We start from the raw sequence: 15,399 nt of genomic DNA on the forward strand, positions 1-15,399 counted from the left end.
TGTCCATGGTGGGCAGCTCCATGGCTGAGGAGTTCTCTCTTGCAGAGTCAAAAATGCACAAACACTTATCTAAAACCCTCGGGCCCACTTCCACCCGTGAGAAACAAAGGAGAAACAGGCTCTCTTTGTCTTTTTCCGTGCTGAGGTGGGCAGGGGTCTCACAAGGGCTAAGCTGGGGCTCTGCCACCTCCCTCATTAGGGTCTCAGGTCAGCTCTTCTGTTGCCTGCGGCCTCCTCTGCCCAGACCGACTGTCCCCTCTCAATAAGCGCCTCAGGTGACCCGGTTCCCTGCCAACCCATTACAAAGTTCCTTCCACCCCACTTGTGTTCCAAAGCTAACTGTGAATCAGAACACGTGTCTGTTAGCTAAAGGGGGTCAGCACCGATGCAGCTCCAGGAGCGGTCACAGTGCTTTGGTCAGGATCAGCAGGCCACAGCCCCGGCTGGCCCTCCCCCTGCTTTGTAAACGAAGTCCTACTGGAACTGGCTCTGCGTGTTCTTTCATGTGTCGTCTGTGGCTGTGTCTGGGCCACAGCAGCAGAACTGACCAGGCCCACAGGGACACATCATTCTGAAGTACCCCATGCCATTAAACGAACACTGTCAACAAAGAAGTCACCCAGGGACCTTGCCCACGTGTGGCTCTGACCCAGCAGGACTGAGGCAGCAGCTGACACTGTTTCCCCGGGTCCCTGGTGCCGTCAGAGCACTGTCTGACCAGGAATGGAGGTGCTCACCACTGGGAACTGCATGGCGCCCCCCTTCTCCCATCACCTGGAATTCCATTTTAATAGTGGAATGCCTGCAGGGTCTGAGTTGGGGACAAGCCCGCTGTGCTTGCTGTGGGAAGCACGGGGACATCGAGCCTGGTCCCGGCCTCTCTCAGGGTCCCATGCCTGGCTGCAGCCTCCTGGGCCCTCACATCTGGCTTCTGGAATCACTGGGGTGCGAGTCATGAGGTGTTCACAGCCTGTGTGGACCCACTCTGGCACAATGGGCAATGGCATGGACACAGAACTGCCCTCCTGTTCAGCAGAGCAGCAGGCACACTCCACAGCACCCGCAGCACACACCCCTTGGGCACAAATGTGCCTGACACCCTGCAGGCCCAGCAGGGGCCCCAGACCTGACCCTCCTGTCAACAAGGGAACATGGGTCAGTATGAAGCTCGGCAGGGGCACAGGGGCCCAGCTCTGGAAATACTCATACCACAAGTCCCCTCTCCCCCAGGGGAGGTTGTTGCCTTTGTCACAGGTGCAACTTCCAGGGCCCCTGTGCATGAAGGCCTACTCTGAGTGTTCTGGATGGCACGTGGTGTGTAAGGACAGGACATCCATTTGCCTATTTGCACAACCCTCAGGCATCTCTGATCACTGGCTCTGGTCTTGAGAAAATGCAGCGTGTCCCATTTTGTATTTGTTTGGATGCCACACAGGCAGGGGCACACACCCACCTGGCTATGACAGGAGGTCCTCTGGGGCTCTGCAAGCCTTCCAAAGGCTGTGGTGGGCTGGGCCTGCGGTGCTTAGGGTGGCAAGAGGGAGCAGGCACAGCATCTCCCGGGAACTGGAGCAAATCCGTCCTCATGCCTGAGCAGAGGGACAGAGTGTCCCATTTTAACACCCGCCCTGTAGCTGCTGTCCAGCTGCTGCCTGCTCAGGGCTCTGAAGGGCTGCAGGGCCTCCCTCCAGCTCCCAGGCCCAGTGCTGCCCAGGGACAAGTCCGTGGATTTCAGGTCCCCTCAGGGCCCTGAGGAGTACCAGAGGGGCATGGTGAACATCCTGAATCAGGCCACAGAGGGCTGAGCCTGCAGCCAGGGGTGCACAGGCAGCCCAGGACCAGCGCACAGTAGGTATGCAACAGACGTGAGCACCACCGTGGACAAGGCTCACCTAGACAGGGAGCCAGAGAGTCCCCAGCAACTCTGCCTTTAGACTCTGCACATCAACCAACCAACGAGCTGGACGTGGGACTCCTGAGAACTGCAGGGACATGACAGGCCTGCAGTCCCCAAGATGTCTGACCCAGGATGGTCAGAGGTGGTTGTTTCTGTTCCCTGTGTGCAGCTAACATGTCTCCCACTGGGTCATTCCCAACCACGCAAGTGTTCAGCGACATAAAAACCACATCTAAGCCCTGCAGGCCGAGGACGAGGCAGTGCTGTGTCCACCAGAGACAGCACCTGTCGTTACTGGTAGGCAGGTGGAACTCAGCTGCCCATCCATCATGGGAGGGACTCAGCATCAGGATCTGGGGAACACAGGCACCGTGGGGCCTGGACAATGGACACATCTGCCCAGAAGAGAAAGTCATCCCAAACACCTGGCCATCATGAGAGGGCCTGCCCAGCAGGTTCCAGAAAGCAGGGGAGCTACTCAGGGGGTCTTCAGACCCCCACAGACCTAAAACCTGGTGATGTCCTCCCACAAAGCCCGTGGCTTCTGGTGGGGTCAGGTGGGACAGTAGAGCTGAGGAGAGGCTCCAGAAGAGAACATCAGGGCTGGGGCTATCAGAAGTCCGTCAAGGAAGGCACACAACATGGTCAGTGAGCCTCTGGACACAGAAGGGAAGGAGGCGTCTTTCCACACAAAACGGCCCAAGGCAACAGGCTCACGTGGGTGAGCCACATTCCACAGCCAGGCTGCACCTCCCAGACTAGACGTACCCTGCCCTACCTACAGCCTCCCAATCTGCCAGACCAGGAAAGGTACTCCAAGGAGGATTCCAGAGTCTATCTCACTGCAGGTGTGATGGTCCTGGGCCCAGGTGCACACCAGGCAGGGAGGTTCTGAGACATGGGCACAGGTGCACACCAGGAGGGGAGGTTCTGGAGGCTACGGGCACAGGTGCACACCAGGCAGGGAGGTTCTGGGCCATGGGCACAGGTGCATACCAGGCAGGGAGGTTCTGAGCCATGGGCACAGGTGCACACCAGAAGGGGAGGTTCTGAGCCACAGGCATAGGTGCGCACCAGGAGGGGAGGTTCTGAGCCACGGGCATAGGTGCGCACCAGGAGGTGAGGTTCTGGGGGCTATGGGCACAGGTGCACACCAGGCAGGGAGGTTCTGGGCCACAGGCACAGGTGTGCACCAGGAGGGGAGGTTCTGGGCCATGGGCACAGGTGTGCACTAGGTGGGGAGGTTCTGGGCCACGGGCATAGGTGCACACCAGGCAGGGAGGCTGGGCCACACGCATAGGTGCACACCAGGCGGGGAAGTTCTGGGCCACGGGCACAGGTGTGCACCAGGCGGGGAGGCTGGGGGCCATGGGCCCAGGTGTTCACCAGGCAGGGAGGTTCTGGGCCACGGGCACAGGTGCGCACCAGGCAGGGAGGTTCTGGGCCACTGGCACAGGTGCACACCAGATGGGGAGGTTCTGGACCACGGGCATACATGTGCACACCAGATGGGGAGGTTCTGGACCACGGGCATACATGTGCACCAGGAGGTGAGGTTCTGGGCCACGGGCACAGGTGCTCACCAGGTAGGGAGGTTCTGGGCCACGGGCACAGGTGCACACCAGGAAGAGAGGTTCTGGGCCACGGGCACAAGTGCGCATCAGGCAGGGTGGTTCTGGGCCACGGGCACAGGTGCGCATCAGGCAGGGAGGTTCTGGGCCACGGGGACAAGTGTGCAGCAGGCGGGGAGGCTGGGGGCCACGGGCACAGGTGCTCACCAGGTGGGGAGGTTCTGGGCCACTGGCACAGGTGCACACAAGGCGGGGAGGTTCTGGGCCACGGGCACACGTATGCACCAGGAGGTGAGGTTCTGGGCCACAGGCACAGGTGCTCACCAGGCGGGGAGGTTCTAAGCTATGGGCACAGGTGCACACTAGTCGGGGAGGCTTAGGAGTTAAGATTAGCCAGTGCTACCACCTCCTGCGAATGTGGGAAAGTTGACAGGGAGCCACACCAGAGGGGTCCTGGGCTCTACAAAACCTTGTACAGTGACTGGTCTCTGCAGAGTAGCCTGGTAGGCCTTTGGCACCTAAGCTGCCCCTGGGACCTGAAGGTCGATTGCTGTCCCTGCTCATTCCCTGTGCCACGGGTGTCCAGCCCCTCTCCACCACCAGCAGGCTCGTGTCCAGAGGATATGAAGAGGGGGTGCCAGCTTGCAGAACACACTTTGGGAGAGGAAAGTTGGAAAGGTGACAGCGGCCCCTCAGGAGCAAGCCACAACTCTGGTGGGAGCTCTCTTTCCGTCATCCTCGCCAATCAACACTGGTATAGGGGTCAACAGAACAAGGAACAGCAGAGGTGACCTGAAGGGACCTTGGGTGGGCAGGGGAGAACAGAACCCAAGTCCCGCCACCAGCCAGGCACAGACAGGCACTGGAGCAGCTGGCCAAGGCCCCAGCTCACCTGGGTTTGGGACGGCCTGAAGGCGGCCTCGAAGCTGCCCTGCAGGGAGTCGAGGAAGGGCTGCACCTTGTAGAGCCCATGCGTGGCCTGGCTGGAGCGGAAGGCCACAACGTGGAAGTACTTGAGGATCTTCTCGAAGCGGGCCTGGCTCATGGCCAGGGCCAGGCTGCGGTTGCTGTAGAAGCCGCCGCTCCAGATGCTGAGGACAGACTCACAGTGGGAGACGCTGGTGGAGATCACATAGCCCAGGAAGGCCTTCATCTCAGCCAGTGTCACCTCCACCCAGGCACCGTCGCTGCCAAATCGCTCCTGGAACTTCTTGGCGTACATGTTGGTCTGCATCACCATGCTCTTAAGCACGTTGTCGGGGACAAACAGCTGGAAGAAGTCCATGGCACTGGCACTGGGGGGCATCTTCCGTGTGGGACCTAAAACACAAAGACAGGCCACATGCTCATCCTATGACCCCAAATGCAGGAAGAACATGCTGTTGCCCAGCCCTGGCCCTCCTCCCTCCTGGAGGAGCCAGAATTCAGTGCCCTGGGGAGGCGACAGTCCTGCTGCACCTCCTGCCTGGCCTCTGGCCCCACGGCAGAGCCCAAGCAGCTCCTTCCCTGAACGCAGCAGCACCAGTGCCGACAGCCCATACCCCAGGGAGGACAAAGGGGCAGGGATGTGGCTAAGTGGCTATCTGGCTTCCACTGTCTTATACTTTAGGGTGGCTCTGTGGGTAAGCCACTTCCACCAAGGAGCAGCTCCCTCCAGGAAAGGGCACCCTTGCCAGGCATGCCCAACGGGGCACCCTGAGCCCACCAGTGAGTGATCTGAGGGGGCTGGTCTACAAGACATCGCCAGTGTGCTGAGACTCCATGACTCACAACAGGGTCACATGCCGGTAGCCCCTTCCAGGATCAAAAGCCGACCTGTAGCCCTGGGGGCAGCCACACGTAGCCCAGGCCCATGAGCCCACGAGCTGCAGCCCAGACCTCAGGAGAAACCCACCCCACCTCACCAGCCCTGGAGAGGAGCGAGACCAACGGGTTGGTTTCCACCCAAAGACGTGACCAGTATTGCTCCATTGTGAATGGAAAAACCACAAGTTGAATGGCCTTCAGGGGGCCGTGTGTGTGTGTGTGTGTGTGTGTGTGTGTGTAGGGCCAGCAGAGCACAGATTTGGAAAACCCGAGCTGGCCTCAAAGCTGGTGCTCATCAGAATCCTGGTCCCTCACGCCTGCCCTTCCTTTACCACCAGCTTACACGTTTCCAAAAGACAAGGTCTCCATGGCACAACTAAGGTGATGCGGATAAGAAAGCCGGCCACAGAGCAGGTGGGCAGGTGCAGGCAGCCACCCACGCGGTAGGGCGTTCTCAATTGCCCCTTGCCCTAGCTTTTGCACTGTCCAACGGGCACCAGAGTCCCTGCTGTGAAAGGCTGTCATGCAGAGTCAAGTAAGAGCTGAGAGTGACAGGCCAGCACAGCACACATGGCCTGGACCAGGTGCCCGAGGTGGGTGACTCTGTGATGGTACCCTCAGAAGCCCACTGATGGCCAGGGCAGCACTGTCCTAGGCAGACTCCTACTGTCCTTGCCTACAGAGGAGCACATGCCTGCAGAGCCACGTGGCCACCTCGCTGACTCCACCCACCATGGCTTGGACAGGCAGCCGCAGGCCCAGTGCCCCAGCACCACGCAACCACGGGAGGCAGCCAGGGCAGGGAGGGCCTGGCTCAGAAGCCCCAACCCCAGGGATCCAGCATCCTCCTGTGGGAGCCATGACTCCTGCACAGCATCACTGTATCACACTGACCCTGCACAGCAGGGTTCTCTCTTCCTATAGCCCCATTTAAAGTGACCCTGCCTCCCAGCCACTTGATGATGAATCCACACCACCGCCCTGGCCCTGCAACAGTGGCATGAAGTGGCTCCCGTCTGCTCTCCTGGCTTGTGAGCAGCCCCCACGGGTGCTGCCACGGCCTCGTAAGGCAGCCACCAGAGGACATGCCCTGAGGGGCTGCGAGGCCAGCACACCTGTCCACAGAGCCTCTCCAGGTGTCCCTGAGAGCCATCACCCACTTGGCAGAACAGGAAACAGCTCAGACACAACCCAAGGCTTGCCTGAGTGACCTCAGCCCCCTGGGCCACAGCCAGTCACCTGCTGGCCCCCACCTTCTGCCTTCTGACCTTTGCACTGCCAGATCACGAGGCCTGAAGCAGGATGGAACCTGCAGCCACCAAACTCCAGGGAAAGGACAGCATCCGTGTTGGGAACCGCAGAGGTGGTGGGAGACCTGGAAGGGGTGGTGCCACCTGAGCCCGGGTCTGGCAGACAGTGAGCACCAGGCAGGAGTCCAGCCCTTTGCACCCACCAGGTCCCAGGTCTGAACCTCCACCTGCTCCCCAAGGCTCACAATGCACAGTCCCCACCAGGGTCCTTCCTCCCTCTCCTCTTTTCACATAGCTACAGGGGCTCTGCTTAAAGAGGGGCTTAACACAGGGCAGTCAGGGAGTCACCACCTGGACATATGCGCAGGACAGATGCTGGAAAGAAGGAAGAGGAAGACCACATCCTCTCCCCCAGGGCGGACTGCATAGTGAAAGGAGAAGGCAGCAGATGAGGACTTGGGCTTGGAGGAGTGCTGTGTCCACAAGAGTGACCAGAATTCAAACCTCAGGGGACGGCTCCATGGAAGGCTGTCTGAGATGGGCTCCAGAGGGGACCTGAGAAAGGTGTCAATCCTGAGGAGCTGAGGCATTTCAGGCAGGGGCCTGAAATGCAAAGGCCTTGGGGCCAAAGAGCACACACTGTATTTACTGCCTCTGTGAAAGGGAGAGGGGCTTCAGGAGGGGGTTTGGACACTGTCATGGACATGGACCTGCCTGAGCATGTAAGGAGACAGGGGAGGATGAGGACAAGTGTGGCACACACATGCTACATCAGAGGGGTGTGTCTGCACCAGGTGCAGAGGACCTGGAGGCTGTGGCCGAAGTCCGGTGAAACCAGAAGAGACTGGGCCAGCTCCCTCTGCGGGCTCCCTACAGGTGTGTGGCTTGGAGTGCTCATGGCTGAGCTATCTGAGCAGGACAAGAGTGGCACCCTGTCCAGCACCCCAGAGCCCCCGACCCCGACCTCTGCTCCCTTTGGGTCACCGGTGGGCAGCACTGTCCTTGACCCACAGCCACCCATTAGTATGTCTTGCCACCTCTCACACCACCCACCCACTGCAGCCTCAGGGAGGCCGGACAGTGCCAGTTGCCCCAAGGGTGTTGACTACTGACCACCCCAATGGTTCACAGCAAGAATGATGCTCAAACCTAACCACACACACTGCAGCCCACTCAAGACCCCACATGCTCCCCCAGCATCCCTCAGGAGGCCCCAGGGCCAGTGTGACTCAAGCCTGCCCCTCAGCCTGGGCCACTCTCTGTGGGTGTGCAGGAAGCACTGGCCAGGCCTGGCCTGAGCCTCACCTGAGCCACGGGGAGGAAGGAAACCCCTGGGCTCCACTCCACTCGGCCCTGCCCTTTGGCTTTCCTGACCCTCAGCCATGACTGGACTCCCAAGCCAGCCTCCCATCATGGCCCTCCTGGTCATCCTCTTCATATTGTTCCCAGTTCATTCGTGGTTTGGGGTCCTGTGTGCTGGGATGGGACCCAGGGCCCACACTCCAGGCAAGGGCTCCACCACTGAGCTGCACTCCAGCCCTTTTTATTTATTTACATATTTTTTGAGACAGGGTTTCACCAAGTTGTCCAGGCTGCCCTCAAAACTGTAAGCCTCCTGCCTCAGCCTCCTGCATCACTGGGATCACAGATTACGGGTGAGCACCAGTGCACCTGGCTTCCGTGCGAATTTTATGATCTGACAGAGCTTGCTGTTGACCGGCCTCTGCTGCCACCCTGATCCCAACAGAGCATGAGTGAGGCCGAGAGCAAGGCTGTGGCACCATCTGTGTGTCCTCAGAGGCCGCAGAAGGCATGCTCCACACTCGAGCCTGTTGATGATGGAGATCACTGAAGAGAGGACAGCACCTCCCCCCACAGGGTCCTTCCTCAGCTCAGCAGGAATAGCTGGGTCTCTGCCTGCTGACGGCCAGGGCAGCCAGGAGACCTGTGCCTGGGAGGCCTGAGCAGAGCGTGGGACAGGACCGACAGCCCAGGCCCCGTCCTGCTAGCCTGCCAGGTGCACTGGGAACCTCCTGTGAATTTGGGCCACTTCTGATAGGCATATGTGGGAGGGTGTGCAGCCAGCCTAGAGCAGCACTGGGCCCTGCTGGTCTCTCCCCACTCCCCTCCTCTGCCCTCCCAGCTGGAAAACCACTCTTGGCCCTTCTCCCCTCCCACACCCTCCCCCTTGCTGTGCTCCAAGCTGCTAGCCCTGTGACCTTGGGCAGGCCACTGGCACCCCTGAGTCTCAGTTTCCTTATCTACCAACGGGAACAGGCAGCAGGGTGTGAGTCATGGGACCTTACCCATGGTAGCTGCTGCTCGCCCAACCTCTGCCCTGGAGGCCAGCTGGCATCCGAGGGGCCACCTTCACCACGGGAGGGGAGCTGCTAGTGCATCTCTAAGCTGAGGCCTTTCAGAGGCTCCATACTCATTTTGGCTGAGAATGGCTTCTGGATGAGCTGGTGCTTTTTAGAATGTAGAATGTGTCTGCAGGTTTGGGATGCAGGAAAGCACCAGTATTCCAGGTCAGGGGTTTAGGAGAACAGAATCATTCACATCCAGGCTGCATCAAGCCAGGCCAAAGCAGCCGCACCTGCATCACAACCTCTGCTCTGCAACACTGACAGCTGCACACCAGGAAGAAGCCAGGAAGGCACAAGGCAGGACTGGCTGAAGCCCCGCCCTCCCTTCTAGCAGCAGGTCCCAGTCTGCAGCTAAGGTGACCCCACTCCCCTGCAGGCTTGCGCCTGCCCCCATGTGGGACAAGCCTGGTCTGTTTGCAAGCACCTGGGTACCAGGCTCACTGACAGAATTTGACCGCTGGCCACCTAGTGCCCAGACACCCCTCCTAGTTCAACCTCTGCATGCACAACTCAGTGACTGGTTCCAAACTGACCCTGAGCTGGCTAGGGGGCTCCCAGGGGTGGGGCCCTCACTAGGCCCTGGCAGCCTGAGGGCAGCCAAGGAGCTTGGTGGTGTCCTCTTCCTGTGTAGTCTGACCTGCACACACCTGGGCACCAAAACCAAGTTCAGATTATTAGTGCTGGTCCTCAGCAGTGTCCTCTATCAGAGATCACAGGACTCTGTTGACCCTGGAAAACATGCAGGGATCTTCCAAGAAGCTTCATATGCAGCTCCAGCCTCATACACACAGCACCCTGGCTCCTCTGTGAGGAGCACAGAGGTTTACTGTGGGCGTGAGTGCACACGTGCACACGGAGCACTCCGCACAGGCACTGGCCACTAGGAAGAGCACAGCACCAGGCAGCTGAGTGGGACCAGGGCAGGTAAGTGCAGCACCTGCAGGCTGGAGGGAAGCCAGTCCGTTGCCCACCAACAGGGACCCCTAGCATGATCAGGCTTTGTGTGACAGGCACTGGTGTGCAGAGGGAGATGTGCCCAAGCGTCCAGCACTTTTAGTCTCACTTGGGACCCGTTCTACATGAAGTATGTGTATGCGTGTAGGGGTTTGACTTTGGTGTGATGGCCGACGCAGGCGCCTGCCCCTGCAGGTGGCCTACTGGAAAGAATTCCGCGGGAGTGCTCTGCAGGGCAGGGCCCTGACCATCTCCAAGAGCACCATACTGCGGTGGGGAGCCAGAAAGCAAAGCCAGCACTGTCCACCCCAGGCTGGCACCACGTGGACGTGCCTGGGCAGCACCAGTATGCCACTGGCCTCCCCTGCTGCAGGTCCCACCTGTCTGCACACTGGCACCCGCGTTCCAGATCACGTGGACACACAGGCTCTGGACTTTGTCAGGGGACAGGGACCAGGTCTTGTGTGATTGTGAGGCCTTTGGGGCGGATCTGGGCCTCAGCGTGACAGTAGGATGACAAAGCAGGAGGGTCGTGAACCTCGGCCCTCACACGCCACTTGGATGGGTGAGGCACTCGTCAGGCCCAGCTCCACTAGCAGGTGCCTGCAGAGGGCCATGGCTGCAGCCCCAGGCTGAGTCCCCACCCTGAAGGCTAAGCTGCCCAGAGCACTCATCTTCCCCTACCCTGGACCATGCCCCAGAGGCAGAGGCTTAAAAAGGTACCTCATGTAAGAAATGGAGGCAGCATCCAAGCAAACCGACCAGGGCCAGGCTGCTGTAGTCAGAGCCACCTGGAAGTCAGGGAGGGCAGGTGCCCTTTACTGGGTCACTAGAGATGGGCTCCATGAGGCACCTACCTTGTCCCACTTGACCCTCTCCTGTTCTGGAGTTGATGCCCCTGGCCCTACCCATTACCAAGCAGGGACTGAGACTCAGAGGGCATAGGATGGCAGAGCATTTGCCTCTTCTGCAGAAACCAATGGGGGGGACGCAGTTGTGAAGAGCCTGGTCCTCACGGGAGGACCATGAGGACGGATGTCAAGAGGAGGCTGAGGAGACGGCACAAGAGAGAAGGGGTTTGAGGGTAGCAGGAAAGCCAAAGCTGACCAGGAACCTGTGCGAGACCAACATGAACTCCTGGAAAGAAAGAGCTCCGAGGCGAAATGGCTCCTCCCTGAAGGTGACCAGCACAGCGCGGGGCCAGCAGAGCCAGGGCTCTGGCTGAGGCACGCACAGGAAATCAGGGGCATTTTTAGAGACCACTTATGGCGACCCTCAAGGAGCGCTGTGGGTGTACCTGGCCCTGGGGTGGGGACAGCCTCTGCTTGCTCCTGTGTATCTGCAGGCTTCCAACAGCCTGGCCGCAGGAGGCACTCGGATGCCAGGGTGAGCATGAACGAACGGACTTGAAGGGACGGTGACAACTCCTACAGGTCTGAAGGAGGTCAGTAGCATCCTCACTGCCCAGAGGTCGGGAGCGTCATGGTTGTCACTGGGAAATGAGGAGGGGACAGGCCCTTGTGCTTGGTGAGATCAGGGCTGGGAGCGCCGCTGTGCAGCTGTAGCTCAGGCAGGACCCACATGGGGCTGGGAACGTGTGTACACACACGTGTGCAAGACATCCTGCGCACGTGGCCCAGCTCAGGATCCTGAGAGCCCGATTCAGACCTTCACACTCATACACAATGAGCTTGTTGAACGGCCACAGGTGGGGTATACAGAATGTGCTGACGTAACCCTTATCAGCATTTGGAAAGGACACGGGGAGCCCAAGCAGCCAACAGGTGAGGTCCCATGGCAACGTGAAGCCCCTGAATGGCAGACCTGGAGACCTGCACCAGGGCCACAGCGACCCCTCTGCAGCAAGGTCGAGGCTGCACGCTGACTTGACAACACTGAGGAGGGCAGAGATGACACGGATGAGAACAGGTTTGAAAAAGGTGAGGGTCAGCATGTCCTCTGCAGCCTCCATGGAGAGGAAGAGGTGGGGGTAGAGGAAGGAGAGGGAGAGGTGAGGGGAGAGGAAGGAGAGGGAGAGGGAGGGAAGAGGAAGGAGAGTGAGAGGGAGGGAAGAGGAAGGAGAGGGAGAGGGAGGGAAGAGGAAGGAGAGGGAGAGGTGAGGGGAGAGGAAGGAGAGGGAGAGGGAGGGGAGAGGAAGGAGAGGGAGAGGGAGGGAAGAGGAAGGAGAGGGAGAGGGAGGGAAGAGGAAGGAGAGTGAGAGGGAGGGAAGAGGAAGGAGAGGGAGGGAAGAGGAAGGAGAGGGAGAGGTGAGGGGAGAGGAAGGAGAGGGAGAGGGAGGGGAGAGGAAGGAGAGGGAGAGGGAGGGAAGAGGAAGGAGAGGGAGAGGGAGGGAAGAGGAAGGAGAGGGAGAGGGGAGAGGAAGGAGAGGGAGAGGTGAGGGGAGAGGAAGGAGAGGGAGAGGGAGGGGAGAGGAAGGAGAGGGAGAGGGAGGGAAGAGGAAGGAGAGTGAGAGGGAGGGAAGAGGAAGGAGAGGGAGAGGGAGGGAAGAGGAAGGAGAGGGAGAGGTGGGGGGAGAGGAAGGAGAGGGAGAGGTGAGGGGAGAGGAAGGAGAGGGAGAGGGAGGGGAGAGGAAGGAGAGGGAGAGGGAGGGAAGAGGAAGGAGAGTGAGAGGGAGGGAAGAGGAAGGAGAGGGAGAGGGAGGGAAGAGGAAGGAGAGGGAGAGGTGAGGGGAGAGGAAGGAGAGGGAGAGGGAGGGGAGAGGAAGGAGAGGGAGAGGGAGGGAAGAGGAAGGAGAGGGAGGGAAGAGGAAGGAGAGGGAGAGGTGAGGGGAGAGGAAGGAGAGGGAGAGGGAGGGGAGAGGAAGGAGAGGGAGAGGGAGGGAAGAGGAAGGAGAGGGAGAGGGAGGGAAGAGGAAGGAGAGGGAGAGGGAGGGAAGAGGAAGGAGAGGGAGAGGTGGGGGTAGAGGAAGGAGAGGGAGAGGGAGGGAAGAGGAAGGAGAGGGAGAGGGAGGGAAGAGGAAGGAGAGGGAGAGGTGAGGGGAGAGGAAGGAGAGGGAGAGGGAGGGGAGAGGAAGGAGAGGGAGAGGGAGGGAAGAGGAAGGAGAGGGAGAGGGAGGGAAGAGGAAGGAGAGGGAGAGGTGGGGGGAGAGGAAGGAGAGGGAGAGGTGGGGGGAGAGGAAGGAGAGGGAGAGGTGGGGGTAGAGGAAGGAGAGGGAGAGGGAGGGAAGAGGAAGGAGAGGGAGAGGTGAGGGGAGAGGAAGGAGAGGGAGAGGGAGGGGAGAGGAAGGAGAGGGAGAGGTGAGGGGAGAGGAAGGAGAGGAGAGGGAGGGAAGAGGAAGGAGAGGGAGAGGGAGGAAGAGGAAGGAGAGGGAGAGGTGGGGGGAGAGGAAGGAGAGGGAGAGGTGGGGGGAGGGGAGCTTCTTCCCAGGAGTTGCAGACCTCCACACAGCACCTGAGGTCCAACAGAGGCCCAGGGGACAGGAGGCTACCCTGCCCAGCCATGTCACAGTGGCCGGACACTTGTGTGCCACAAGCGTGAGTGACAGCAAGAGGGTCCTCTCAGCCCAGGACCCCCAAGGCAGACACACCCCAGTGCTGTAAGCCACAACGAGAAAGCTGAGCTTAGTGACAGAGGGCAGAGGACACCATTTCTCTCCAAATGCCTGCTTAAGTGGCAGCCCAATGCTATTCGGAGCCGCAGAGCAGGCTCTGTGCCTGTGGGAAGTGTCAAAGGCACAGGGTCTCCTGAGGCTGCCACCGGCAGAATGTCAACAAGCTGCAAGGGACGAAATCGTAGCCAGAGGAGCATACGTGCTCTGTGACAGAACAGGGCCCACTGATGGAGCGTCCTCACACAGGGAGCCCATGGGACAAAGTCCGGGGCGGCCAATGCACGCAGCTCTGGAGTGGAGGAGTGACCCTGAAGAGCACTTCCTAGAGGCTGGGCTGTGGCCTGGTGGCAGTGTCTCCAGCAGGAGCTGGCATTCCAATTGTCCTTCAGAGACAGAGTGGGATTGGGGATCTCCCTCCCAGGGCTGATGTCCTGGGCCTCCCAGCTGCCTGCTTCCGCATAGCCTTACTCCCTGAACTGGAGGCCATGGAGCCCGCAGGCAAGAGCAGGCAGGAAGCCCCCAGCAGCCCTCTGCGTTCCTGGGCTGGTGTCTCCTCACAGGCTCCCAAAGGCTTCCAGAGCCTTCCTCCTTGCACTCTCCCCATCCGCGACTGAAGTTTCCAAGGAGGAGTAAGAGCAGACACAAAACACCCAAACGCGTGGGGACAGAGAGCACAGAGACCTCGGGAGACGCATTTTTAACAAGACTGGAAAAAAACAAAAGGATCCTAAAAACGTTGATATGGTGGTTATAAATAGTCCTATTGTCTGTCAGACAGGGGAAGGACAACAGCTGTTAGATGGTACTGAAAGGCAAGCAGGGCCCGCGGTGACCGGCAGATGTCGGGAGGGGCAGCACATGCCCAAGCCACCCACAGGCTGGGTCTCATCGAGCTGCGCTTGCTCCTGGGTCCAGAACAGGCTGCCCCAAGACGCTTCAAACAAACAGGGGAAACAAGCAACTCTGCCCTCCTGGTCCCTAATGCAGGTAGAGGGTCAGGCAGGACTCGGGTCTTCAGGCCTGCGCTCCTTCAGGAGGCCAATGCCCCGGCATCTCTCCTCTAGGGTCCAACCATGGTCAGCAGCTACCAGCATGCTTCCACAGACGACTTCCTTTTAAATCCACATTGTCCCAGAGCGCGGGAGCAGATGGAGTGCAGATCCAGTGGCCCGGTGTGAGTCGCTGCCTGTCAGCTGTGTGTGGCGGGATGTGGCCTCAGTCCACCTCTCTGCAGAGCTGGAGCAGAGAGGCCCTGTGGGATACCCTCAGGTCATGCTAGCTGCTCCTACTGCCATCAGGACAATCCGGCTTCTAGGAGTCAGCAAAGGGTACAGCATGGGCACAGCATCCACTCGGGGATGTACCGCAGCACCTACTCTCCAAGAAGGTCATCTCCAAGGACAATGTGGGAGGAGGGACACCACCTGGGAGAAGACCCCAGGTAGCCAGGAGACAGGTCCCAACCCAAAGCTGGTCTCAAGGGCCTCACAGGGCTCCTTTCAGGCCAGCCCACCTTCCTGGTCTCTCCAGGCCCAGTGTCTACACACTGAGGTCCACCGGAAGTAGAATCGCCTGTATGGGCTCTGGACTCTTGTGGATGGCCTGTTCTCCACAGCACTGCCCCTGGGGCTGTCATGGTCACCATGTGGAGGTTGTGCTCAGATCACTGCAGAATTCTCATTCTGATTCAAGGATCCCTGTCACACCCTGTGCCAGGACCAAAGCCTGAGCACTGTGTCTAGGGCTGTGGACTGTGAAGGAGAGTATGGCAGGGCTGAGGGGACAAGGACAGATGGGCTCAAGTCCATGTCACTGCTGATGAGCCCTTAGACGCCAGGCAAATGATTCAGTTTCCTCTTCCACAGAATAAAGTGGTTGGGCTATAATGTGGAAGGCTCTCCTGGCTCCTGGACAAGCCTAACTGCCCTCTGCTATCCAGCACTGGGCCTTAGTGCTCAAGGGACTGAACCTGCAGAGTGCCCAG

At 59.7% G+C, this 15,399-nt stretch overlaps 1 protein-coding gene across 2 annotated transcripts in view; it reads right to left on the reverse strand.

The window, feature by feature from the left end:
• Positions 1-15,399, reverse strand: part of Pgbd5 (piggyBac transposable element derived 5) — a 49,467-nt gene that overhangs the window by 13,780 nt on the left and 20,288 nt on the right. The window contains exons 1-2 of one of the 2 annotated variants that reach the window (XM_071619695.1): positions 6,543-6,616; positions 4,361-4,788 (exon numbers count right to left, since the gene is read on the reverse strand). In XM_071619695.1, the coding sequence (XP_071475796.1) occupies positions 4,361-4,774 (414 nt within the window). In that variant the 5' untranslated portion in view covers positions 4,775-4,788; positions 6,543-6,616. Of the gene's footprint in view, positions 1-4,360; positions 4,789-6,542; positions 6,617-15,399 lie in introns of those variants that run through there. The other variant, XM_027947946.2, reaches the window with a different exon arrangement.

The sequence above is a fragment of the Marmota flaviventris genome, chromosome 12 (genome assembly GCF_047511675.1).
Source record: "Marmota flaviventris isolate mMarFla1 chromosome 12, mMarFla1.hap1, whole genome shotgun sequence".
NCBI classification, from domain to species: Eukaryota; Metazoa; Chordata; class Mammalia; order Rodentia; family Sciuridae; genus Marmota; species Marmota flaviventris.